Genomic DNA, 27,705 nt, shown 5'->3' with positions numbered 1-27,705 from the left:
AGGAGCACTGGCACCCTGGCTGTCTCAGCACCCGGGTGTTGTGTAGCTGCATGATATCCTAACACCAGAGTAAATGCCCCTGCACCAGCATAAATGCCACTTATGCTGGCATGAGGTGACATCTATGCCGGCACAGGGATCACATGCTTCCAGAGTCCTTTCGCTCCCCCCCCCCCACCCCACTCAGGATTGCATTGTCAGAGAGTGGTGGCTTGCCTGAAGCTACTTTGTGAGACTGCATAAGAACCTCCCAGGTCAGTGTTGGCTTATACACTACACTATAGTTCTCAGATACTTATATATGTCTTGCACACACAGGATCTCAAGATGTGAGGTAAAGGGCCATGTTTATTAAACTGGTAAAACCAACATTAAACATACTTTTTTAGCGATCTTACAGAGTTCCAAGCCTCAATCCGGATATAAAAGTTAGCGCTGCTCAAACACAGAATGTTGTGCACAATAAGACAATTTAAGGAGATTTGAATAAGTGTGTTTGTTGAGGTTATTATTTTCTTGTTAAGACACTTGCTAATGTTGAACTTCTCTGCCCCACGCACAGCTTTTTGAAAAAGTAGGATTTATATATTTACTTGCAGGATAGATCAAATGTGTAAAATTATGACATATGCCACTTTCAATACAAGGCCCTCCCGTTTTTCCAAAACTAGAAATTATGAGCTTAGGAGTAAGACCTTGCAAGTCTTGGACCCACAATATTTACCCCTCTTCACATCATCCTGCAAGTCTCTCAGTCCCCACTGGATAATATTGAAATATGCTGGACAAGTGGAGACCTCTGCAAATTTGGAGATATATTTTAGTGTGTCTAATATCTGCTGTGTTTATTTCTGCTTATTTCTTAAGCACACATATATATCTAAACACTCACATATTAACCACACAGTCCTAACGATTAACTAATGCTTTAACAGTACTACTGTCTGCTGAACCCTTTCCTACCTACATGGTTTTTAAGTAACAATGTCAACAGTATGTTTAGCTTCTGAGCTGCTGGAGTGTCCAAAAATATTCAGTTACATCTTAGTAACTGAGCTAAAAGCTAAGGATCTTATTTTGGTGAATTCAGCCAGAACTCTTACAACCAATTGCTGTGGAGGTTTCAAAGTCTACAGCCATATTTTGAGTTCATCAAATTCTCGGTTTTTGTTTGCTAACAAGTTCTAAAATAAAGTAAGAACACAATCTACTCCATAACCTGTGGTCAAATAATGCCCATGCATAACAAACATGCAAGTGCTTTTTCATGCTGGAAAATAAGTCCCATGTACAGGGCAGCTTGAAGGAGAAGAAAGGAAGTGACAAGGGATTAGAACAAAGAAAACCAAAATAAATTTGACCCCTCCCCAAACATTTCCCCCCATAACTACAGTGAGATAACAGTTTTCTATCTAAACACAGGCCATTTACCCACTTGCATTCTGCCTCACTGCAGGTAGACCTTCCCTTCGCCACAGATTTTCCATTATGCAATGTTTTTCACCTCTTCCGAAGCCACTCCATGGCAGATCGAAGAAGCCACATGGCTTTCATGCAGGTAAAAACGTGACATTGCCGGTTGCTTCACTTTCATAATGAAGCTAAACAATTAGTTACTCTTTTTTCCAGGTTTTGTTGCTATTCCTTGTTTTTCCCCACCTATCCACCTGCTTCTCCAGCCACACTACTATTTGTTTGTTTTTTCAAACTGCTAGTTGGTCAAAAATTCAACTGACCAGTTAAATCTCTTGAATTTTCAATAGACCACCCCCACCTCCAAGGACATGGCCAAGGGTTGCCTTCCCCAGAGGGAGATTGCACTTAAACGCAGGAGAAAGTGGCCCGTGGCCAAAATGGAGGAAGCTTCATAGCAAGAGGCTCCTTCAGAAGAGGAAACTGAGGGGAAAGCCCCAGAGCCAGGCAACTAGCCACATGGCAGCAATAAGTGCACAACAAGTGCACAAGTTTTCTCCTTTACATATCAATAATTTCACTCATTTTGTATCCTGGATAGTTTTAAAGAGTGACAATCTACACTTATTCTGACACATTCCAGTAATGCTACAGTAGAGCAGATAAACCCTTCATTACAATTCCAAAGTAGATCACAGTGTTGAAAGTTTAATCACTTAATTCAATAGATTACCAGGAACATGGAGTGTCAGGATCCACCTGCTGGCAAGGAAGAATAGTTGAAAGGGAGCTATCTTAAAATCTCAGAGTCCTTTCCTTATCAACTCACTTGCTGTTATTGAAATAAATATCAAATTTGCTCTGTGGCAATGGCTGATTTTATGGACAGCTATAACAACCTTATTAAAAACAACCAGCCAAATGTTAAGAGAAAGTTGGCACAAGATGTTTTATCAGTGATACATCACCCCAAAGGATATCGAGAATATGTACAAGAACTATAAGGTAAAATGCTCGAAATATAAAGAAGCAGATGGCTCTTTTTACCATGTGGTGCATGTGCAGAAAAGTTAAACAATTTTAGGAAAATATTCATGCAGAAATACAGGAAAAAACACAAAAACGGTTGTTTGTTATGGACACCTAGACTATGATTAGGCATGTTACCAAAAATATTCCAGAAAAAATGATCTGATATTTGACAACAGCCACCAGAGTATTTGCAACAAAATGGAAAGTAGAAGAATCCTTTTGCCAAAAAATTTGGGAAAATAAAGTAGTGGAAGATTCAGCAATGGCAAAATTAATAAACTCTGTGAATAAGAGACCAATCAAGTATTACAAGACAAATGGAAAACATATTATGCATATTATACCTCCCCCCAAAAAGTATAATGGTGAAATATGAAGAATATTGCTGAAATGATGCGAGTAAATTATCAATAATTTTAATGATATATTATATTGAAAATGGATTAAAGGGGGATAGACAAATGGATAAATACATTAAGTAAGATGATTATAACTGACCTATATGATTTATATTTTGTGAGAAAAACTCTAGAAATTTAGAATTATAATCAATTATTAATGTTCTTTATTAATCTCTTTTGAACTAGTAGAATTTATATCAAAAATAGCCAATATTGATAACTGTTTTAACATTTTCATATAATGTTATATATCTAATTTGGTTTCTGCTCTTAGTCTTTATCATTGTGTAACAATAAGATTCCGGGTTTTTTTTTTTACTTTATTAATTTCTGTCAATGGGAAAAAAAGATTTATCAAAAAACAACAACCACATAGCTTAGCTCATGGGACTGTAAAACTGCTTTTAGCTTTTTTTAAAAAAATATGGGCACAGGAATCTCTCAATTCAAAATATTACGTATATTTTTGGAATACATTGTAGTCATTAACCTCCAAGAAGATATCACATAACTATTTCCAGATCCTTCAAATTAAAAAAATACACACAATTGAAAATTTGAAAACAACATTCAAATCTTGTAAAAGATCATCCTGTCTAACTGCAGAACAACCAAAAGCTACGAGGAAAAAAGAAAGCAGGCAATGTTCTGGCCCCTCTTCTTCACTGAAGATAAAATCCCTACCATTTAAAGGATTTTTAAATGAATTTATTGTCTAGGAAATAAAACCAATTACAAAATATTAACAAGTTCTCCTTTCTGATAAATTTAAGAATACTTGCTATGCAAACATATTTGCATTTCAATTTAAGAAGTCCTCAAGCAAACTTTTATAATACAACTTTTCATGAATAAGCATTCACTTCCTTCTCTTGTTAGCATACCACCATAATTTTATATCTATCAATTAAAACTATCCACCAAAGCTCACAAATGATACTTTCAGTCCCCTGCTGTTGCAGAAGCAGGTTCCACAAATAATTCTCTACCTGATCTGCTTAATTCGTATAGATATACTTACAGCTCACAGTCACACCAATATTGAGGTGTGCTTTCTGGACAGAAATTAATGTGCCTCATGGTACATTAACATTCAGACTTAAAGTAAGCAAATACAAAACGTAATGTTATGTAAACAGTCCTCAAGACATTTCTGACAAAATGTTTTAATGAAGCATTCAAGTCACTGAAGAGCAAGATAAACTCATAACTCAAATATATAATCATTAGCTAGATATATTCGCCTGAATATAAGAGCCGCTAATGCTAAAACAAGGAGAACAATCAGCATGTTCGATCCGACGTGGCTTGTGTTCACTCTCGGCTGCTGGACCTGATTGAAGTTGGTTGAAGATGGCACCCTTCTCTGTTGGGCACGTCGCTGGCGAGGGCTCATGGACGTAGTACTTGACACCGTTTGGGTATGCTCTTGACTGGAAGTGGCTGAATTAGTCTGATTGTCAGACTGGAAAAGAAAAAATGGTTTTAATACAATGGAACACAAAGTATAATACATCACAATACTGCTTGGCAAGCTCATTGTTTGCCAGAAAATAAAAGCAAAGAAATGTGTTTGTGAACTTGTTTTTCAGAAAACTGCAAGCAACAGCTCAGTGCTGGCATGAACAGCAGTTCAAGAAAACACAGTTCCTGATATAATCTGGGTGCTTAAGTTTTAACACTGATATCTTGGACTTTGCATAGAAAGCAATAGAACATGTCTGAGAAAGTGAATGTTCCTTTGAGGGATGGCAGACTCCAGGTGGAACACAGTGATTCCCCCAGCATTACAGCTCATCTCCAGACAACAGAGATCAGTCCCTCTGGACAAAATAGATGCTTTGGAGGATGGACACTATAACATTGTCCCCCAAAGAGGTCCCCATCCTCTGTGGACTACATCCCCAAATCTCCAGGGGTTTCCCAACATGGATCTTGCAATCCTACCCCCCATCATTCACCAGTGTCCGGGGGAACCTGGCAATCCTAGTTCACAGAAGACTCTGGATTGGATCCAACCAGGTTTGGTGAAGTTTGGTTTGGGGGGTCCAAAGTTATGGACCTCCAGAGGGGGTGCCCCCATCTCCCATTGTTTCCAATGGGAGCTAATAGTAGATGGGACTACCCTTTTGAGGGTCCATAACTTTGGACCCCCTTAACCAAACTTCACCAAACCTGGGAGCTATCATCAGGAGAGTCTCCTAAAGATACCCTGAAATTTTGATGCTGCTAGACTAAAAACAACGCCCCCTGGAGGCCGAAAACTGAAAACTAAAAAATACAAAAAACACAAACGAACTTGCCCCCCCCCCCCCAGCAAAACTCCAATTTTGCACCGGGCTCCATTTTCCCTAGCTACGCCTTTGCAGAGATGGGCATTCATACAGCTCCCTTCAATTCACCTATGATGTGTCTCTAAAGCATTCTGACCTGTTAAAACAGCTATAGTGCAATCATGCTATGGCACAAATCTTAAAACATTTTTTAAAAGCTGAAAAAGAACACAGTGCAGAAAAAGAGCGGGGGAAAAATAGCTCCCCAGATTGTTCAAACAGCACACTGGAGCAATTCAGAGGCTCAAGGAAGAACTGAAAACGGTTGGAAGCAGTTTTCATAAAAAATGGCAGCGCCCTCAATGCCAACAGGACACAAGCAGCTTTGTCTGATCAGATAAAAAAAATCTGTTAGCAGCTGGGAGCCAAACTGGTTGTGTTTGAATTGACACTAAAAATCCATTAGCAACCCGCTGCTCAACTGGATTATAAGGGCAGTTTGAAAAGAACCTAAAAGTAAAATCATGTGGCTTAATAACAATCTTGCCCACACAGGCAATTATTGAGGAAAGATACATAATATTATGTCTGTATTCCCAAATAGCTGGAAAATGCTCTTCAGTGAGCAACAGATGGTCTGATATGATTTTATATGATTTAACCAATCTGCAGTCCCTTGAACACATACGAAAAGCAAACCTACACTCACACAGAAAGCTTAACTGGGATTTGTCTACAATTTATCAGCGAATTTAGATTGCAGCTAGAGCAGTCACAGCAGCAGCTGCCCAGCCCTATACTAGGTGTCAGTCACTTCCAAAGTAGAAGGGTTATATAAGCACTATCCCTGGCAATAGTAATGTGTAAATGGCATAATTAAGCAAACAATTATTTAAAATGCTCAGAATTAATTTTTGCCCTTTGTGTAGTCAAAAAGGAACAAGAAGCATATTAAATAAAACAACTGCTGCATATCACTAAATATCAAGGATTGTATTTTCCAGTTTACGTAAGACTCTTACATTTGGAGCAACAGCAAATGCAGCAAAGGCTGCAACCCCCTCCCTGCCCCGCTCCAATCCTCTGTAAGAACCACATGTAGATCCAAAAAGGTATGGCTTTCAGGGCAGAGGTGTGCCCTCAGTTGAGAAAAATGCCAACCTTGCCAACTAAAGAATGCTTGAAACTTGGATATCATAGCTGTCGTTCTCTTGAAGAACCAATAAGCTGTAAAATGTGGGTGTGAGAAAGTGTCCATGCAGTGTCAATTTAATTTTTCAAAACCCAGCCTTCATACATCTTTATTCAGTACCCACCGCTTCACTGGAGGGTGTATCCTGGAATGCTGGAGTTGTACTTTGTTGCTGGGCTTGAGGGGGACTGATCAATTGTCTCAATTCAGATGAATCTGCAGATTCAGTGGTGGATTTTCTAGATGAATTTACTTCAGCCTAAATCGCAAAAAGATGTATTATGTAATACTTCTCATTATTAAAACAATGTATTCAGTCTTCATTAACAGGAATGGGCACTGCCTTTAGGGTATAACATTGTTTTGAGAACAAGTGTTTCTGAAACTGTCAGAGTTGTATAGGATTTCTAGTTTCCAGATTGCACAAACAATCCTTATTGTATCACCGTAGCAATTACATTAAAATAAAATAAAAATCAAGATTCAAGCTTCTACAATTTTTCATAAAAGAAATCAAAATACAGGATAATCATTTAGAATACTTCAAGATGAAGTCATGATAATATACCTTACAAGTAAGTAATTTATTAATGCAATGGTTGGTGACTCACAGTAAAGCAATTAATTGACAGATCAGTCATACTGTAATCAACATGTATTATCGTCATCTTTATACTGGTGGCAACAAACTTTCCCTTTTTTTAGTTTAGCTGGAGTGATACCAAAAATTTAAAAAAACCCAAAAATACAGCACACCTCAAAAATTGGACAGGATTGACGTAATTCTAGGTGCGATCCAGAGACTCCACCAGAAGGGTGAGTCCCATGGGCTCAACTGTTTCTCATTCTCTTCTAGGGAAAGAAAAATTCTGTACACATCATGGGAGGATTTCTTTCATATAAAAAGGAATGAAAAACCCTTTTATATATGAAGCTCTAGAGCACACAGGCTCTGCTTAAATCATTCTGGTTGATAAAAACATAATGAAAACATTACATTTGGAACAACCCCACAGTTATTTTATATCCTTTAGAAACAGGCATGATGGTTATTTATAAAACTATATTCAGAGAGAATGCATACATTTACCAACATGAAAAGAAAGGGCAGGAGAGCTGAAAGGGCCCCTGGAAGCTGTGCAACCTCATGCTAGCGCATTTGCCCTCCCCGGAGCACTTACCCCAGCAGAGGGGCCAGACGCGCTGGCAGCTGCACGTCCCACAGCCCCACCACCACAAAACAGATAAGTTTGGGCTGCGGCAGGGCTGCACAGGTGGTCTACTCAAATGCCAGCATGGGGGTAAGGGAGTTGATCCTGGATTTTAGGGCTGGTTGCGCAGCGCACCAGCCCTCAGACATACACCCCCCTTTCGGTGTCATACGTCCTTTAAATTCTACGGGGCTTTCTGGCAGTGGGGGAGGGGAGGCGGGGTTGGGGCTTTTCCAAGCTCCCTACGCTGCCAGAAAGCTCTAATGCAGGTGGTGGGGCAGTGACGCACCAGTGCCACATCCAGGTTTGGATGAGGCTCTTAATCTTATCACCAGCCATAACCAGAAACTTTTTGCTGTCAGGGCAGATGTTAAAAATCTGCATACTCACTTTCTCTTAACTTATAAGCAAAAATTACAATTAACATCTCAAAATATATTTTATTTCTGCCCTATGCATAAATTTTACCCATTCTGCCTTTTATTTTAAAACAATTGAAAGGGGAAAACAAACAGTGCTTGGTCCCAGCCAAGCAGTAAGCAGAGTAGGGCCAATTAATGTCAAAGTTATAGGCTTTCATGGTTTCTCAGTCTATACTGGTCTCATCTTCCTGCTGTGACATTTCTTGGCCTAGGTATGCTAGGTACACGAGTTGACAGCGTAGGCGCAACTGAGCATACACAGAGTGCGGCAATAACCACTGGAGCCAGGGAGTTCACGCAAAGAAAGGATGTATTGGCATTGATACAATATATACAGTTTAAACGGACAGAGCCTTCGGCTTTGGTCCTGTCCCCAGCAAGGAACATGCTTAACTGAGTTAGCTTACTTATATACACTATGATACATTAATTAGCCTATGGCTAGTACAGTCAAAGGTCACATGACTCATATATATAGCTGATGCAATCATGCTTAGTCATTCCCTTTGGCTGACTGCTAACAGGTGACTGTAGTTAGTCCTTCAGCAGTCCATTAAGGCAATCAAGGGTTTTGCCATGCAGCTGTTATACCTTCAGCTCCTGACACCCCTTCCCAGATGCTTGGCAAACCTACATCACATTTTTGTTTATCACATTAACAGTTACATTTACACATATATCAATTCAGTGTATGCCTTACATTCCATCACGTGGGGCCACTCCCCACTCACCATAAGCCGCGGGGTCACCTCTTTAAAAGACACGAGGAGGATGGACGTTCCCCACGTCACCAGCGCCCACTGCGCAGCTGCCCTTAATTTGCTGCTCTCCCACCTCCTTGTCGCGCGGCAAATTAGGTTCTCTGAAAAGAGCAACATTTTCAAAACCCCCGCAGGTGCCGCAGGGGGGTGGGGAACCTCGGCTGTTTACGCGCGGCTGATTCGCTCTGACGCGCAGCTTCCGGCCAATCAGGAAACAGGAACCGCCATTTTGTTTAGGGAGGGTATTCCCGTCAGAAAGTGCTCGGAAATTGAGACGTGTGCACAACAAGACGTGCCAACATTGCTCTTTTTTTGCTCTTTTTTGCTCGGGTTCCACTGTTTTGCAGCTTGGCAAAGTGCTGCTGAGCACAGGGTTGTCGGCGGTGTAAACCGAAACTGATATTTACTTTCATTTTTCTGCCCAAGCAATTTGCAACAGGTAGTGTCGTCAGCATGTGCAGACGTCTTAAAACAATGCGTTCAGCTTATCCAAACGAACTTTTCGGGTCAGCCAATCAAAATGGAGCCCCGCCTTCGGCTGGCTGCAACTCCCACGTGTAAATGATGCACACACGTGCCAGCCAATCAGAACGCTCGATTGCCTCTTTGACTCGTGATGTGGAACCCCGCGCTATTTCCTGAATGGAAAATGAGTGGGGAACAAATGTCTCCGTTGTCAAAAGCCACGGAGGCTTTTCTACAAGGGGTCGCTGCGGGGTTGCACTCAGACAAGGTAAGTGGGGAGTGGCCCGTGGCTGACTTATTTCAGAGATGCATCAGTTATACCCAACAACTCTGCGCCTCTTTCATGTTTTATAGAGGTTAATGGCTTGGTCAGGATGTCTGCCTTATTGTCCTGTGAAGGTAGGAAGCTTGCCTCTATGAGTCCTGTTTGAATCATCTGTCTGATGTTTTGATAGCGTACTCCTATATACTTTGTTCTGGTCTTAACAGATTCGCCTTTAAGAGACTGTATACAACTTTGTGAGTCATTGAATAATATGCTTGGTTTTGGTACCTTGAGACCTAAGTCTTTAGCTAATTCAGACACCCATTGCATGTCTAAAAGCACAACTATTCACAGCGCTGTATTCGACCTCACAGCTGCTTTTGTGCTACTAGTTTTTTAGCTTAAAATGATGCCCATAAAATGGGTACACCTGCCAGTAGGTTATCACATTACCCGGTAATAAGACATACAGAGCTCTTGTTCTCTTAATTGGCAAAACTGCTATCTGCATATATCCAGCAATAAAGTTGGTAGTTTGAGATGCGGACACAGCAGTAGTAAACCTTTAGACATGGTTGCATTAAGGTATTTCGAGTACCCTTTTTACCCCAGTCCAGTCTGTTTCAGTTGGTTGTTGGCATCGCTCTACTGAGTAAATGCGTTGACAGCATGTGAAATATCTGGTCTGCTGCTAATGGAAAGCAATATACTGCAAAGAGACCCGATTACACTTCTGTAGAGACCGGAGTCATCACATTCTTGTGTCCTGTCTAGTTCTTGGAAACCTACTACCATGGGAGTTTGCTTGCTGAGCGAGTTAACCATTTGTGTTCTCTCCAAGGAAGCTCTTTTATTTTTACCTTCTTGGTGCAGTAATAAACCCTCAGCCAGTTTTGGTAGGCCACAATTCCATACTTAGGTAGGATTTTATTTCACCTAGATCAGCGCACTTTAATGTAAGTTTGCATTTAAAAGTCCTACAAAACACTTTGTTCAGTTCCTTTTCCGGTTTCTGTTAGGATTATGATGTCATCGACCCACACTACTAAGGAACGTGAAGCTTTCAGCACCTGATTTCCTGTTTTATAGACACAGGAATCGCAATTGGCACAACTTTGAAAACCCTCTTTCACCAACAGGTCATCTAAATGGTTTCTCCACATATGTGCTGATTGTTTTAAAACCATAAAGAGCACGTTTCGAAGTAACCAAACCTTATTTGTTTTTACACTCTGCTTAACCAGGTGGTGAAGTCTCATCACTATATCTCCTCATCCACCTTTGCATTCAGGTAGAAGCGGTACACACATCTAGTTGCTTGGAGACATACCCCCCTGCTTGTTCAGCAATAGCCAGAAAAACACAACCTGATGGATTCATACCTAGCTGTAGCAGCATAGGCTCTTTTTTCGAGTGCAAAGTCCTCAGGAAAATTTTGTTTGAAAACCTCTAATAGCTACTAATCTGGCTTTAAAAAAGCGTTTCACCATTCGGGCTAAAAGCTTTCTTTTTTATAGACCCATCTGGAGTCCGCTAACAAGAGTTCTTCCGCTTTTGGCATATGAACCTCAGTGAAAACATCATAAGGTCGATTAAAGATTTGAACTCTGAGGTTCATAGCCTTCAAACCATGCGGCTTTTGCTCAACTTCATCCCTGTGCAAAACCTCTTGATAATTGTTTGGTTCAGACCATTCATCGAGTATTATCTGTTTAGCCAAAAAAAACATTCAACGCTCCATTCTCTTCGGTTTTTCATTTTGTAAGTTGTGTGTCATACCCAAACCTCTGGGGTGGTTTTCCCTTTAGTCACACGATGCAGACCTTTTGGGAATTGGTTCTTTCTCCTTATCGCACTTTCTGAGTCTGATTCAGCTTTAACAGGAACACTAGACTTGTGTCTTTCACACTCTACCTCAAGAAGAACTTTCACTTTCCAGTTCTTTGTCTCCCTTCTCTCTCAATATGTTTATCAGCATATGGCAGAATGACAGATGGACTTTTCTTTGCTTAGAAAGCAGGGAGTCCTAAGAATTGCTTTATGCAGCGGGACCAACCAGAATGCTTCTCAAACTCAGCACTTCTGGAAAATAGTACCTGACCATTTGGTAATAGGAACCTTGAAAAGCCTTCATATTTCCACTTGGACACCCACAAACTGGAAGCCTTTGTGGAGTGCACCTCATTGCGTTTTTCTTTTCTGTGTGGAGGCACCAGAACATTTGGCATATGGGAACCAAAAGTATGAAGGTGAAGGGTCTAACTTAGGTGCCTTACCATACAGCTTCCTATACGGAGATGTCACTGGAGTGCTTCACTGAATAATCTGTTCATGACATACGCATTACAGTAAGCCCATGCCTCCGCCCAGAGACTATCCCTTTGCATCCTGCGTCTAGCTTATGGCACAGCACACCATTTGTTTCCAAGTACACGCAATCTTTCTCTCTGCTAAACCATTTTTCAGAATGCACATAGGCATTAGACGCACTCAAGGTCTATCTATTCCTCGTTTGTTTAGCCACTCAGTAAATTGGTTACTTAGAAATTCTCCGGCACCATCATCAATCTGGATTGTTTTCACATCACATCCAAATTGTTTTACAGATCCTTGTATGCCATAATTTAAACACATGGAAGGCTTCACTCTTTCTTTTTTTTAAGAAATAAGAGAAAGTGAAAGCGTGCGGTGGCATCGATCCACAATTACAAACACATATTTGGCTATAACTCCCCGATGCGAAACACCATACGATTGTGCTAGTATCGCCAGTGCACCAAAGCCGAGAAAAGAGGTCCTTAGTTACCCTTTGGGCTTTTGATACTTGCTACTGGATCGCGTTTTCACTTTCCCACTCAAAACACACTTTGCACTCTAGAAAACAATCACACATTTGTGCAAATTGCACACCACACATTTGTATTGCTGTTTGTTTTGAGTACTTTGAAGCTCACATGCCCACACATTTCCTGTGGAAGTTGTTGCACACAATTAGCTGGAGTGCAGTGGGTCATTTACCCCACACCACAGTAGTTGGAACATCACAGGTCACGAGTGGTGTTACTGTCCACAGTCAATTTATAAAGTCTGTTACTTAATACACCCTGTGCCACAATGTCCCCATCCCTGGCTATGGAGCACCCTCTCTGTCCCAGTAAAAGTACATACACATACCCATCCAGTGCCAACCTGGACACGCTTTAATAGATTATGCGCCATACGCGGGTATGTGTAACACGTTCTGCAGGGTAATCCCCATAGCTTGTAGCAAAACACTTCTCCTTGGGACTGTACAACAGCTGCAGAGCTGTCAGCAAGAGTCACCTCTCAATATCCGGTGTCCTCTTCTTCTGCAGCCGAACTTGCCCTTCTGCAAGGTTACTATATGTTCTGTAGACCCGAATTGTCCAAAAAAGCCACGTGAATTTCGGTGCTTGGATTAGTGCGTTGCACCAGAAAGGCGCTTCCTTTCCCCGGGTCCTCTGCACAGCTTCTGTTGCTGGCCATCTAGAGTCGCTGTAAAAGCCTCTCGGGCTGGCAATTCCTCGCTAGGGTGGTTGGATTTGCTCCACAGGTGTAACATCTCACCCGAACAGCATTTGCCTCTGCCGACTTGTCACCCTCGGTCCTTGCTGATGCTGTTGTTCACTGGAGGCTGAGGGTAGGCACAGTAAATCCCTTTGCCCCTTCCATTCCAAAAGCCTCCCGGACCGCGAGAGTCCAATGTTAAATCATCCTCACTGGCACACTTTGTAAAGCCATCCACTAATGGGTCCCATTGTTATTGCCAAGAGAAGAGAGAGCAAAATTAAAGCTTGCAGATTATTATCCAAAAGTGCCAAACCCACTCTGTCGGACAAATCTGCAAAGAGTGCTCTCATTTTGTTTGCCCAGATGGGGAAATCACATTGCCTTCATGCAACTTGAGATTAAAGAGTCTCACGCACCAGAATCAGCTTTGGAGCCCGCCATTGTTGTCCTCTGGTTACAACTCTTTTCAGGGAAGTCCAACGCACCCCAAAGGCTGTTGTTTTACTCCTCAGCAGGGAATTCACCAAATTGGCTGTTTTCCACTGCTAGAACTTAATGGCTGCTCTGAGCTTTCTCTATCAGCCTCTACCTCATCATCATCGTCTATATCTGGAGCTTTCTTGAGCAGCTTTCTCCAGAGTCCTTCCCGGATGAGGAGTAGGCATTTCATTTTCTCCGCCCATGAGGATGTAATTGGACTCATTGAGCCTTTCAAACAGCAGCCCATGAGTAGGACCGATCGATGACTTCACCACACTCTTCGCTCCGCCCACTAGGCAATGTTACTCACCAGTGGGTTGTACGACGCCTTGCGGCAACTGGGCCCATAACCTGACACGAGTTGACAGCGTAGGCGCAACTGAGCATACACAGAGTGCGGCAATAACCACTGGAGCCAGGGAGTTCACGCAAAGAAAGGATGTATTGGCATTGATACAATATATACAGTTTAAACGGACAGAGCCTTCGGCTTTGGTCCTGTCCCCAGCAAGGAACATGCTTAACTGAGTTAGCTTACTTATATACACTATGATACATTAATTAGCCTATGGCTAGTACAGTCAAAGGTCACATGACTCATATATATAGCTGATGCAATCATGCTTAGTCATTCCCTTTGGCTGACTGCTAACAGGTGACTGTAGTTAGTCCTTCAGCAGTCCATTAAGGCAATCAAGGGTTTTGCCATGCAGCTGTTATACCTTCAGCTCCTGACATTACTCACAAACAATCCACCCTAGGCAGAGTTATGCCTCTCTGAGCTCACAGATTTCAGTGGACTTAGAAGGGTACAAGTCCACTTAGGATGGCACCTTGGAAGAAGAAAACATCAGTTACTCTACCTTGAAACTAATTTGTCTGGCAAGTTCCTTGGCCTCTTTATCTGCCTGACTTGAGGCACTTCCTGAAGTCAGAGGCAAGAGTGCTTCCTTCATAAGTGATCCACATCCTTCACAGTAGAAGTCCTGAGACCTAATAGTAAATGGAAGCATATATAATTTAAGTGGGCCTGCAAGGACATTCAAAATCTTCAGCATTCATTCACAGTGAATCTTAGGTTTGTGAAGCAATACGTAACAGTGCAATTGCTGTGCCTGCTGCAAGCTTCCATAAGTGCTTGGTTGACAATAGAGTATTGGTAGTAAGTGTACAAATCCACAAACGACTAAATACTTTGCTAAAGAGCATTTCCGATCCACAACATCATATTCTAACTTTCCATCAGTTAAAATTATTTTCTTTTCCCCCTACAAGGTACAATATGTACAGCCAGTATGCATGTTAACTGAGAAGCTGCTTGCTGTTCAATGGACCTCATTCCTAGCAAGAACGCACAGAATTGCCTGATTCATTAACTGTCTTCAGGCAGCAAATACAAACAACCCACATATTTTGACCATTATGGAAAGGTAGAGAAATAGAACATTTCACCAACTGGATAAATGTCAAAGGAAAATTAAATAAAGTATTTCAATGACAAAAAGACAAACATAACACCAATTTATACAATATCCAATGCAGTTGTCAGAATAAGCATGAAAACAGATTTAGGTTGTTCCAGACAGCTGGACATTTTGGTAGTTGTATTTTGATATCTTCAGGAGATGAATGAATGAATAAGCAAGGCAGTCACTGGGATGGCCCTACACTGGCATCTTGGAGAGCTAATGCTGAAGACAAAACAGAAATTAGAGGTGCTGTTGTATACTATGTTACGTCTCAGGCAAAGATGACAAATGAGTTAATTCGCCACACCGTCCTGGACCTTCCGTGTGCTTAAATGCGCTGTGGAGTCCTAGTGACTACCTCCCCGCATTACGATTCTCTTTTCACATTAGAGAATCTTTTCACATTAGAGAATCTGAGCCCTTCGGGGGAGGGCGGTATATAAATGTAATTAATTAATTGATTGATTGATTGATTGATTGATTGATTGATTGATTGATTAATTAATTAAAGCATCATTTCTGTCAAAACCATTACTGCCTGCGCTGTTAAACATAGGCATTTGAAGAAAGAGCATTTATTTTGTCCCGGATGGCTATTAGCAAGACTTGCCTTTTATGAAGTTGCGCCTGCCATTTTGTTTCCTGCGGCAGGAATGGGAAACTGGCGGGTGCAACTTTACAAAAAGGCAAGTCTTGCTAATAGACGTCTGGGGCAATATAAATGCTCTTTTTCCAAAGGTCTATGTTTAACAGCGTAGGCAATAATGGTTTTGATTAAAGTGGTGCTTAAATAAGATTCTCTAATGAAAAAAGATAATATCGGAACTATCTTTGGTTGTGAAAAAATGTTGCAGTAACTTCCACTGCAGAGCACAGACCACACTGTCATCTTTCCCTGAGACAGGGTATGCCAGGGAGTGGAACCTTGGAAAAAAGGTAGCAAAACAAGAAAACACACATGGAAATAGTGCATGGTAGCAAGCAGGAAAAACATATAACTTTGTGTGATTCTGGAGCCATCTGCAACATCTCTGGTTCACAGTGCACAGAGATCTTGTACTGTGGTGACACAATGACTACATAGTTGGACAGGATTTTTTATAAGCCATAACACATTCTATAAAAAGAGGGATGGTTACTTGGTTAAAAAAATTCCAAGCCCTGTGATTTCAGCTATCGATGGCAAATACTCAGGAATGGTTGCAGTCATGGGAAAAGAGTACTCTTTAAGACTGTGTTTCAGAATAATGCTCGAACATACTAATAGCACCACCTTAAGCAGAGTCACATCCTATAAGCCCAGTGACTTCAGTGAACTTAGAAAGGTTAGAATGGGACAATTAGTCTCTAAACAGGAACAGGCCTAAAAATTGAGCTGATTATTCAAAAAACAACAAAGGAATGTGTTGTCTGAGTCAAGCTTCAACATCAGGTGTTATTTAAAACTAAAAGGAAACCCTTACTTTTTAGCAAGCGCTTTTCGTTCCTCAGGTGTGTAGTCCAGCGATCCTATGGCTCCCTCCCCTTTGGTTGGCATAAATCCAATAATGGCTAGCAAAGCTGTCCTTACTGTAGTTGAAAAAGAAATATGAAGACTCATAATTAAAAGACCAAAATTCCTCACTAAAATGCTGAACTAAAGAATATAGGACAATTCACACACACACACACACACACACACACACACACACACACACACACACGAAGTGTAAAGTTTAGCTGTTCCTGTCTTTAATAACCAATGCATACATATGTGAATTACAAGGAAGTATTAGCTTTAAACTGTAGTACAGCAGTCTATACCTTTACTATGTACCCAGGCCTTTGCTGGCAGCCCAGTGGACAGGGACATAGATAAGGGGGGGGGGGGTTCCTCGGGTTCAAACCCCTCCCATTACCTGTCCCACAATATTTACTACACATCATCCTGCAAGCCTCTCAGCATTACGCTCAGTCCCCACTGGATAATATTGAAATATGCTGGACAAATGGAATAGCCGGAAAGCCCTCAGTCACTGAACCCACCCCATAAAAAATCTATACCTACATCACTGCCAGTGTGCAACAGTAGCCAATACTTACTGCTCCATGACGGTTGCCATGTTTCAGGATGATGTCCTGAGATGCTTAAACAAATTTTCTTTCCCACCTCAAACCTGCCATTGGCCTTAGATGGGTACAGGGAGGAGAGAAAGAAGATCAACATTTAAAAAAACAACAACAAATGTTATTCTCAAGTTAAGTTTCAATCAGAGAATGAAGACTTATTTGAAAAAGTGATTTCTTACAGTATAAGCAGATTGCACAGAATATTATACTGTACAGTTGCATAATGCTTTGTATATAATCAGTGCAGGCTAATGTCAAAGTATGGTTCACTCAACATGATTTATTTATTATGATCAAAGACTAATGAAAGAATAAACACATTACCAGAAATGTTACATTTAAAAAGTTAACAATACAGTTGAATGTTACTGAAAATAAAAGTTGAAAACAATAGGAATGATCAGTCATACTCAAATGACATGAGTCCCCTCATGAATGCTGATACTACAATCAAAGTTTCCCTGAACAGTCGCTTAAAGAAGTAGCTGAAACAAAAAGCTCTGATGCAGTGGGGTACGGCCCTAGGGACATGGGGTACCTTATGTCCCCAAGTGCACGCCTTTTGGTCATGGGGGGGTGACCAAATGGAGCTACCGATGGAGCTCCCAGTACTGCCTTCCCCAGCTGTGGAGAGAAGGATTGGGAGCCCTGGGAGCCAGCTCAGCTTCTTGCCTGTGGCTAGAGGCACAAAGCTGAGCAGGCCGCCAGGTCTCCCAGTTCTGCTTTCCTTGGCTGGGGAGGGCAGGACTGGGAGCCCCTGCCACGGCTCCTCCTGCCTGCCTAGAAGCAGGGGCACAAGGGAAACTCGCTCCCCAGATTCTAGGCAGCAAATAGGGGCGGCTCAGCTTCTCCTCCCTGCCCATAAGCTGGGTGCGAGGGAAACTCGCTATCCACCTTCTAGGCAGCGAAGAGGGGCTGCTCAGCTCCTCCTCCCTGCCTAAAAGCTTCTAGGGAGTGAAGAGGGGCTGGAACCCAACTCGCGAGTAAGCGTGGCTTACTTGCGAGCAAGTCACAATTATTCACGTGTAATGCAGGGGGGGCCTGGAGGGGTTTTTGCCTCCGGGCACCATTTGGCCCTGGTACACCTCTGCTCTGGTGCAATTTGCCTTTGAAGATGTATCTTCACAAACCAGTTCACTCTGTATGGACTAAATATGTCCTTTTTACATAGAGGATCCCCACAAAGACCAAAACTGAACAACAGTTAGTCCGCTTGAAGATAATATTAAAAGCACACACAAAAAACCTGCAGTGCACAACTAGCAAGAATGTTATGGTGCCCTATGTCACAGTAAGATGCTGACCCAAAATAGTAAGTTAAACAGATTAACACCATTATTGCTCATACCTGAATACAATCAGGCCCAGAAGCCCTCCAATAAAGAAAAACTGTACTTTACTTTTGTCCTATATAATTCTTGATCCTACACATGTCCTACAACACATGTCCTACAATACAATGAATAAACAAATAATAATTTTTAAAAACCCTACTGTAGTCCTGTCTTAACAGAAATTAATTTCTAAAAACGTAGCTGATAAAGTTCTTTTAATACAAATAAGAAAAAAGACCTGAACTGTGATAAATATGTTCAGGTGTTCCATGAATTTTCAGGAATCTGTAATACACAACCGCCCCCAAATCTTAGAATTAACACAATTTTTCTTCTTAAACAACCATGTTTCCAACTCAAATAATTTAACTTTTAGCTGTAAAATAAAATCTCCTAGAAATCAACACTTCCTGTACTCCAGGTGCTCGGGGGCAGCAGCAGCAGCAGGCCATTGCTTTCACATCCTGCATGTGAGCTCCCAAAGGCATCTGGTGGGCCACTGCGAGTAGCAGAGTGCTGGACTAGATGGACTCTGGTCTGATCCAGCAGGCTCTTTCTTATGTTGTTATGTTGTTATGTTCCACTATAAAGGCTGAAGTTGAAATTCCTATTAGCCAAACTGCAGGTTTTGATTTTCTCAGATAGTCTTCTACAGATTGTTTAGAGTAACAAAAACTTTTAATGGTAATCGGATCAAGTAGTCACACTTAGAGAGGGCTGCTAAACATTCTTACCGTTAAGAGAATAATGCTTGGTGGTTTCATAGGATATTCTGGTGGTAATACTATTCGACCGTGGTAAACACCTCCATCAAAATCTGAATCTGGAGGACCCCTGACAGTAAAGTGCCACTCAAAAAGGTTGTCCTAGAAAAATATAAATGAACAATGTGCAGAGGATGTAACAACCAACTATTTGAAACCTACATAGATGGAAGACAAAAATCAGAGGAGCTGTAACCAGCAATCTACATATGCAGGGATCTCAGATCTCCTTTGCCCAGCAGTTCTTTCCGCATCCAGGAAAGTCGTGATCTTCTTGGAAAGTGGCCATGTAAATCAGTTGGTTGCAGGAAAGGAGGAGAAAGGGGACAAAATTGCTCTTTATCCCTTCTTGCATATTGGAGCTGCACTGCTAAAAGAAACAAGGAAGGTCAATTTTGCCCCCTTCATCCTCCTCACTGCAGTCCATCAGCCCCACATGGTTCTTACGCCATACAAGTCTAATGTCCCCAGAATGCAATTTTTCTGGGGTCCAAAGGAGCTAATGAGAAGAGGGGAAAGCTGGAAAGTCCATGATGATTGGTACTTTCTGACAATAGATTACTGGATACAATGTGAAATGTTTCTTAAATAATATTTATACAGACACATATCATAGGCATTTGTTTATTGTTATAATGTGTAACATGTGTACACAACACACACAGAAAAAATAACACAGAAGAAAAAGTAGATTTGAATCCAGTGGGAAAGCTCGCAGGCAAAGATGGCAGAATGGTTCTTTCCCTGTCTTACTCAATGCACAGCACTATCTATAAACACACTCAGAGAAGTTTTACTTTTGGTCCAGGGGCAACACCTCCACCCCTGCTCTTACTCCAGGAGACTGCAAGCTCCTTTGGCAGACTCTACTCAGGAGCTGGCCAGTTTGAAGGAGCCCAGCCAGCTCTCAATGGCAGGCTTAGCACCACTGACCTTCTCACAGGATGTTGGGCAGGGCAGCTGTCCTGGGGGAAGAGCCAGTGAGCAAACTACTCCAAGGCAAGAATCCATTGGTCCACAGCCTTGTCATTTCCCAGGGCTGGACTAGGGAGGGATGACTGACTGATCCTACGGTTGGCCCTCCCCTTGAGAATTGTTTAAAGGGTGTGTGTAGGAGCAGCCAGGGAGAAACGGCCAGACCCATTCCAAGGCAGCTGGGAATAAGTGAATGGCAGAACGGGGAGGGGGGGAGGCGGGGGGAATTGGGTGAAGAGGAACCTCTTCCTCTATTCTGAGTCCCTATCCTGGGGCACTTGCCAACTAAAGGCAACCCTAAAGTTGGAGAATGGGACAGCTCCAGACTCACACCAGATAGCAGTAGAGCCTGATACGTTTCGGAGATGCATATTCCCTGCCTTTCACTGCTTCCTTCACTAGCATGAATTTCCTCACTGGTCTTAAACATAATGAAGGTTTCTACTAGCACTAACCTTTATCATAATTAACAATTATTAGGCTTTGCTATGGAGCAAGATTTGAAAAACCTGTCTGAGAGATGCTTTCAAAATCTGGTTGATAGCAAACCTGATGCCAATGACTAATACTGACATGAATCTTAGAAGGTCAACTGGTAACATTCACATAGGCGAAGGGAGAGGATGGGAAATGGAACACATCATCCTGCATCCTGCTTCCAATAGTTTAATCAGGTTCAGGTTGCTCCACTGTAGTGGAACAACTGGCCGGAATGTGGTCTCCTTGAGGCCCAATGAAGCTGTCCTAAGGAATTTGTCCTTTGTGGACTTTTTAATCTTTCTTCTGCTTCTTTCCAGCTGACGACCCTGAGGAAGCCACCATGGAAGAAGGAGATAAAGAGCTGGACTGAGTCAGCCATCACTGTGGTAAGGACCTTTTCAACCTTCCAAACAGTTCTTCTACAGTGGAGCTCCTAAATAGTGACCTGACTGAACTGCAGGACTATCAGAACTGGAAGGGCCCAGCAAAAATTTGCACAGCCCTGCCTGAACAGTAGGAGGCATGACCTGAGTAGCCTGGGTGACAGAGCCTCACTGAAAGAGAACAAGTATTTTTATGTGGTACATCTAGATTCAAGGAAACTGGCTCCTTAGATATCTGATGAAGGGAACTTTGACTCTTGAAAGCTTGTAGCCCAAAAATCTTGTTGGACTCTAAAGTGGTACTGGACTCGAACCTAGCTCTTCTATTGCAGGCCAACATTTTGAAACTATGTCAACAGTCATTATGTGCGAGCAAACATCATTAATAGGAAGCTTAAGAAATGGATTCCCCAGACCAGATTGTGACTTGGAACTAAATTAGGCATGACCATAGCCTTCTAAAAGTCATGGTTATTTCAGTACTGATTGAGCTCTCAGCAGCTCCCAAAATGGGTCACTAATTTCACATTAGAAGCCTCTCCTTGTAAAGCCTTTTGCAAGATATCTGTTGTTTGTATTCTTTCCATTCAACCCAAATCTACTAAATTAAAGGTCTCAGCAGATTCTCAGTGTTCTATAAGTAGACATTGTTTGTCTCTGAGGTTATCATGGAGAAAGGTGTTAAATGAACTCAGCCAAGTTGAGGGTTAGCAAAACAGCAGCTGCCTTAAAAGGGAGCTCAGACAGACAGCTGTGTGAAAGACTGTTTGGGATTACTCTGTAAATAAAAAGGTACTCAAGCAAAACAGAAGATCTTGTTCCTAAATGGTTACAAAGAAAAGTCCAAATCTGGGCTACAAATGACAAGAACATCTATGTGTAGGCAGGCAAACTTGTACAAAATTCTGTAGCCTCATTTGTTCTACCTGGAACAGGAAATGCATACTAACCTCTAAGGGCTGTGCATGATAATGGTCTGTTGGATCCTTAAGTTCAGCAGCCTCTTTCATTAACCGTTTAACAGCTGAAAAAGAAAAAGTATGGGATGCCTATTAATTCAGACATGTGGTCCATCTAGTTCAACATCCTGTACCACATGATAGCCAGCCAACAGGGCACAGAAGTTAAGATCTTCCCCTGATGTTACCTGATGGTATTCAAAGGTCTACTGCCTCTGTACATGGAGGTTCCCTTTAGTCATCTTGGCGAGTAGCCATCAATGGACATCACTATGACATGGATGATCAAATAATAATTTACCACCAAAACAATTATTAAAAGGATTTATAGCTATGATTATACATTTGTTTGCTACACTGGACACAAACTATGCATGCAATTTGAAATTATGAGTTGTTTCAGCAAATACATTTACATTTAACCAGTTATTCTCAAAATAAATGTACAGGTACTCAGAATTTTTTTTAAATTATGAGAAGCACGTTACATATCCAGCATACAGTGTCAAGAGATCAGCTACAGGAAAGATTGCAGAGCAAGTCAACTAGGGGGGCAGGAGCAGTTGGCATGGATCTACAATGGGGAGGGGGCCTACTCCCTCAGGTAGAGGCAAAGGGACCTTCTGGTGAAGAATACTGATACTGTAAACAGAGTCAAGGAGGATCCTTTAGGGCAAAATATTTATATTCTAAAAAGATTCGTAATCATAAAATATTCACGCAGAACAAGTATAGATAAATAAATGGAGATCATGAAAACAACTTTTTTCAAATTAGTTTTGTGGAATTTCATGAGTAGTTTGCCATCGAGCCTGGGTCTATTACTGGCTCTGCCAGTATTTATTTATCTGCCAGTGTATGTATTTAAGGCATGTCTGCATATAAAGGGATTGCCGATTCCACTTTCTGATTGTAACCATCATATAACATCAAACAGTGTTTCTGAGGGTCCTCTCAATAATTCAGGGGAAGGTGAGGGCCTGCAACAAGAATGGGGAGTCTGAACAGTCCTGAGGCCTGTGAGGAGCACCTTACATAGCCCTCTCAAATTCACAGTTTTTACTGCATTTTAGATAAGGTTCACATTCTAAAGAACATGAAGTGCTACTGATTTGCTAGCAGGATTTCTAATAAAATAAGTTTATATCATAATATTTGAAATGGCATTAAGAATTCTAAGCAATCAAAACTAAATCACTCAATTAGAACATGTTTACCACTAAATAACAAAAGTAGTTCTGGATGAGCAGAAGGGTATTTTTAATGATGATGAGAAGTAGATTTACTTTTCATTAAAAAAATTGTGAACACCAAAGAGTCACTTCAAGCAGAATGTCTTGCCTCGAGGGGACACTGCCACGTACTGGATTAACCATACTTCCTTCCCTTCATTTCCTACAAAATATTAAATGTTTATGGCCTACCTAAAACTATGGAACAGATACTAAATAATCACAACTAATAATCACAACTATCTGAAAACAGATTTGGGTAACTATAAAAATATTATTGTTTTAACCTTCATCTGGAATACATTCAAAATTAAATTTTAATAACAGAATAAAATGGCATTGCTGAAATATGCCTTATTTAGGCTGTGGAGAGAAAAAGGTGTGAGTGCATGAGGGAAAATCATGTGTGTGCTCTCAGCCAACCAGCATTCAAAGGGATGAATAAACGAAACTGGGCTTCTAACAACCTGAAGAAAAAATGTCCTTCAACAGAGGCTTCATGTGATGAAACAGGCAATGGAAGATTTCATGGCATTGAGTTAAGTAACATCATTTGGTAAATATCATTCATTAAGCCTCTACTAAAGGGGCAGGGCTTTTTTTCCTCTCCAGGCAACCCTAAACCAATCTCTCTCTCTCTCTCTCTCTCTCTCTCTTTTGTTGTTTAAACAACTTGCCTGTTCAGTCATGTGAATAGCAACTAGGTTCAAAGCTACTGCCACAACATGTGTGTTTTCTCTTACTTTGTAAGATCACAGAGGTTGTCAGATCTAAGTATTTCAAATTTTCTGTGGATAGTCAGAGAAGATTCAGGTGCCAAAATTCTAATACATTAAACTTGATATTTCCAGAATACTGAATACTGGAAAGTCACTTAATACTATGACAAGGTAGATCATTTCAGCTACAGTCACATAACAGTGCTTCAAAATAATTTTCTCTTTTTTTATGCTACTCCGAATAAAGTTAACCTTTGTACTACAAATAAATACTACCTATTTTATTGAATTCAGTTTGTTATTGATGAAAATAAACCATAACATTCAGCTATACATAGCAAATTCCTGTATCTGTATTGCAGTGGCGAAGCTGCAAGGGGGAGAATCGCCCCCAGAACCCCCTCCCAGGGGCGGGGCACAGGGGCGCACACGGGCAGGTTGTGCCTCAGGCGCAGTTTCCTCTCCCTCCATCCCTGCTGTATTGGTGTACAGCGTTCCCCACCACCACCTGTGCCCAAGAATAGTAGGACATACAGCAGACATAGCCAGAATACAGGAATCATCATCAAAATAGCAACAGGTTGGATGTAAACTCCTATGAATTTCAGCCCTAAGATCAGCCCAAAGCATGTCCCTCTCCTGTTATTTGCGGACGATGCAGCCCTATTATCCCTTTCTCGTGTGGGTCTAACAAGACTCCTGCATGGATTCATTGACTTTTGTGAGACAAATGATCTGCAGGTGAATTATGACAAAACTAAGATCCTGGTTTTTGGAAAAAGAAGTAAAAAACAAGTCTGGAAGATAAAGGGCCACTACATTGAGCAAGTTAAAAATTTCAAATATCTAGGACTCTGGTTTAGCAATAACTTGTCGTGGTCCACTCATCAAAAATATATATTGGCTCGGGCCCAGTCAAACGCAAATGCCACTAGGAGGTTTTATCATTCTAGGGGCAACCAATATATTCCCCCAGCTCTGCAAGTTTTTTCACGAAGCAAGCAGTGAGAGCACAACTGCTTTATGGAGCGCCCATTTGGCTAACACCTTAACAGTGCCATTAAGGATCAATCCATTCTAAATTTCTGCATAGAATTGATTTGGCGTGCCAAACTCGTCCCATATGCAGTCCTATGTCTACAGAATCTGGCCGATACGCTATTTGTAAAGAGGCCACTATCTGGTTAAACATCATAAAATTTTGGCTGCATATTCACTCATCAAAGCTCCAACAACTCACTGGACGCAACTCACCTTGAGAGAGAACTCCATCACTCTAAATGGTGCACAACAGTTATAACAAAGATTGCTTGGAATTGGGCTATGATAGTGACTCTCTTTGAACATGCTAACCAGTACTGAGACATTTGCCCTCTCATCAAAGAGCGCTGACTGCAGCAATGGATTGATCAACAACTGCAGAGCTTGGCCAACAAATCCTGCTGCGCCAATGAACGTGGCAATTCCATTTGTGCAGGGGAAACTCCAGCCCTACTATATCGCAGGCACTTACCAACCCTATATATAGGGAGAGCTTCCGTACATGCTGGCTAGAAGCTTTAATATTATGCCATCCCCGGCTCCATAGAGGAAGACTCAAGGGTCTACCAAAGGCCGATAAGAGGAGCTTTGCCCCTGCAGCCCAGGGGCAGTTGGATTCCATTGCACACATTCTCCTCCACTGCCCACTTTACCAGAAACCAAGATCCAGCTTATTAGTACCAATCATTGACTCTATGAAAACCCTGACAGAGCTTGATAAAGTAAATATGCTCTTAAACTGCAATGACCTTGACTGTTGTCTCGCAGTGGCAAAGTTTCTGGCTGAGGTTTGCGAGCTGAACTTATGATCCAGTGTGAAGTTTTATCTAGTAATTTTAACTGTATTTATATTGTATGTTCTGTATGCCAATAAAGGCTTATTGAAATTGAAATTGACTCCTATGAATTGAAGAGCACTTCCCCTTGCACAAGGAGGGGCACTCCATCCCACACCTTACCAAAAAACCCCACAACCTCAAGGAAGCACAAAGGGCTGCAATAGAAGAAGGGAGGTAGGAAAGATTCCTTTCATGAGGGGTGCTCCACTTTTGGTTCTTTGGATTTATCCCAATGTGCTATGCCATAAGCATTCCACTTATTTGGCACAGCTCCATAAACTAAGTTTCCTCAGGAAAAAGAAAACAGGCCTCAATTAAAAATAAGCAAAGTTTAGTATACATATTTGGATTCCCCAGGATAAAAGAACATACAAAATCACACAGGATCAGGAACCATGAAGTCTGATAAAAAATGACAAGGAAGAAATAACTTTCAACAAAGTTCACTTCAAGTAGCATAAAAAGCGCTGCACAGAAGAAGCAGAATATGGAATGTTAAACTGTGGCCTCTTGATGATCTGATCTGTTTCTGATCTTTGGCTTTCCCAACTGGTCCTTCTTATCTCCATTTCCCCAGTGTCTTTTTAAATTCAGCCTCATACACCCTCCACCCTAGGCAGCATTCCCTCACCCTTTGTGAAGGGTGACAGTTATAGGGCAGAAAATCGAAAGTTCAAATGAAGGGTGACATCTAATATTACAACTTTGGCATCTCTTCTGCAGGGCAATAATCCTCACGTTCAGCATTTGAGACCTTGAGTCTGTCCAAATTCTACATTACCAAGAACTCCAGCATGGATGACAGATATCGAAGCCATCTTACAAGTGCTTCAGCAAAGCCAACCAAACTCAGGATGAATCATATTTTCTGTTCAACCGGCTATTGACAGCACACAGCTCTAGCATGTTAAATAGGGAGCGACTTGAAGTGTGTGCACACTTCTTTAGCACGAACCAAGAGGGAGGAATGGAGTCGCTCAACTCACATACCGACCTGGTCATGTCAACTACGTAAACGACCATCCTTAATTATAACAGGTATCCCTTCAAGCGCCAAGTTGTCTTGGCAAGCATCTATATGGTTAGATGCATGTACGTGCGTGACGGGGGAAGGGAAAGACACACGTCCAAAAATAGCCATCATTTATTTTAATTTTTTTTAATGAAAATGAGCTGTGCTGAGCCCTGGACCGAGGCTGGATTGTAGCCTTCCCCCCCCCCCCCCCCCCCGCCTCTTCAGCCGCTGGACCGTGAGCGAGCGGCGGTCGCCTTCTGCCCTCGTCAGCACCTTGGGGAGTTATGGCGAAGAAGGAAACGCAGCAGAGCAGGGCCAGGGCAGCCCGTCCTTCCGAGGCACTGAAGGCCTCCCGGCTCCCTCTAGCAACAACAGGAGAGATAACCCAGACATGGTGGGGTGGCGCTGGGGGGTGTTCCGGCCTGTACGTGCATCAAAACCACGGGCTGGCGTGACGGCGAACCCCGCTCTAGCAGCCCGAGAGCGGCCACAATAGGCCCGAAAGCCTCCCCCGCTCGCTTCGTCCCTCAGGCACTCACCGGGGCTTTTGAGGTTGTAGCGAGTCTCCATGGGGGGCCCCTTCGCGTCCAACCCCCCCGGCCGGGCGACTCTCCGCTGAAGTCAGGCCACGTAGAGATGTTTTCGGCCACCCGCATCCGTCACTCAGCAGCAGCAGCGGCGAGCCCAGAGGAGGGAGTCGGAAGCGATCGGCGCCTCCCCATCCGCGCCGGTTCAGGCAGCCTGGAAACTCCCTTGACGTGGCTCTCCGATCTCGCTGTCGGGGGAGGAGGAGAGGAGGAGGAGGAGGCCACCGCCGGCCAGCAGCAGCCCTCGGCTTGCCCGCCCCTTGCACAGTAGTCCTGGCAATGTTGTCGTCGTCGTCGTCGTCTCTGTCCCTCTCCGCAGCCGCCGCCTTTCTCCCTTTCCTCACCCACCTACT

The 27,705-nt window shown here is 42.2% G+C and overlaps 1 protein-coding gene across 1 annotated transcript; it reads right to left on the bottom strand.

The window, feature by feature from the left end:
* Positions 1-322: 322 nt before the first annotated feature.
* On the bottom strand, positions 323-27,705 carry UBE2J1 (ubiquitin conjugating enzyme E2 J1). Its single transcript, XM_048494499.1, has 8 exons — positions 27,305-27,705; positions 21,911-21,984; positions 19,093-19,224; positions 16,998-17,082; positions 16,379-16,484; positions 14,310-14,439; positions 6,436-6,570; positions 323-4,311 (listed from the first exon to the last, which is right to left on the bottom strand). Exons 1-8 carry the CDS (start codon positions 27,333-27,335, stop codon positions 4,051-4,053), a joined length of 954 nt encoding a protein of 317 aa, XP_048350456.1. The 5' UTR covers positions 27,336-27,705; the 3' UTR covers positions 323-4,050.

Source organism: Sphaerodactylus townsendi, linkage group LG01 (genome assembly GCF_021028975.2).
Source record: "Sphaerodactylus townsendi isolate TG3544 linkage group LG01, MPM_Stown_v2.3, whole genome shotgun sequence".
In the NCBI taxonomy this organism is placed as follows: domain Eukaryota; kingdom Metazoa; phylum Chordata; class Lepidosauria; order Squamata; family Sphaerodactylidae; genus Sphaerodactylus; species Sphaerodactylus townsendi.
Note: the sequence above shows the minus strand (reverse complement) of the source record. Positions and strands in the feature narration are given on the sequence as shown.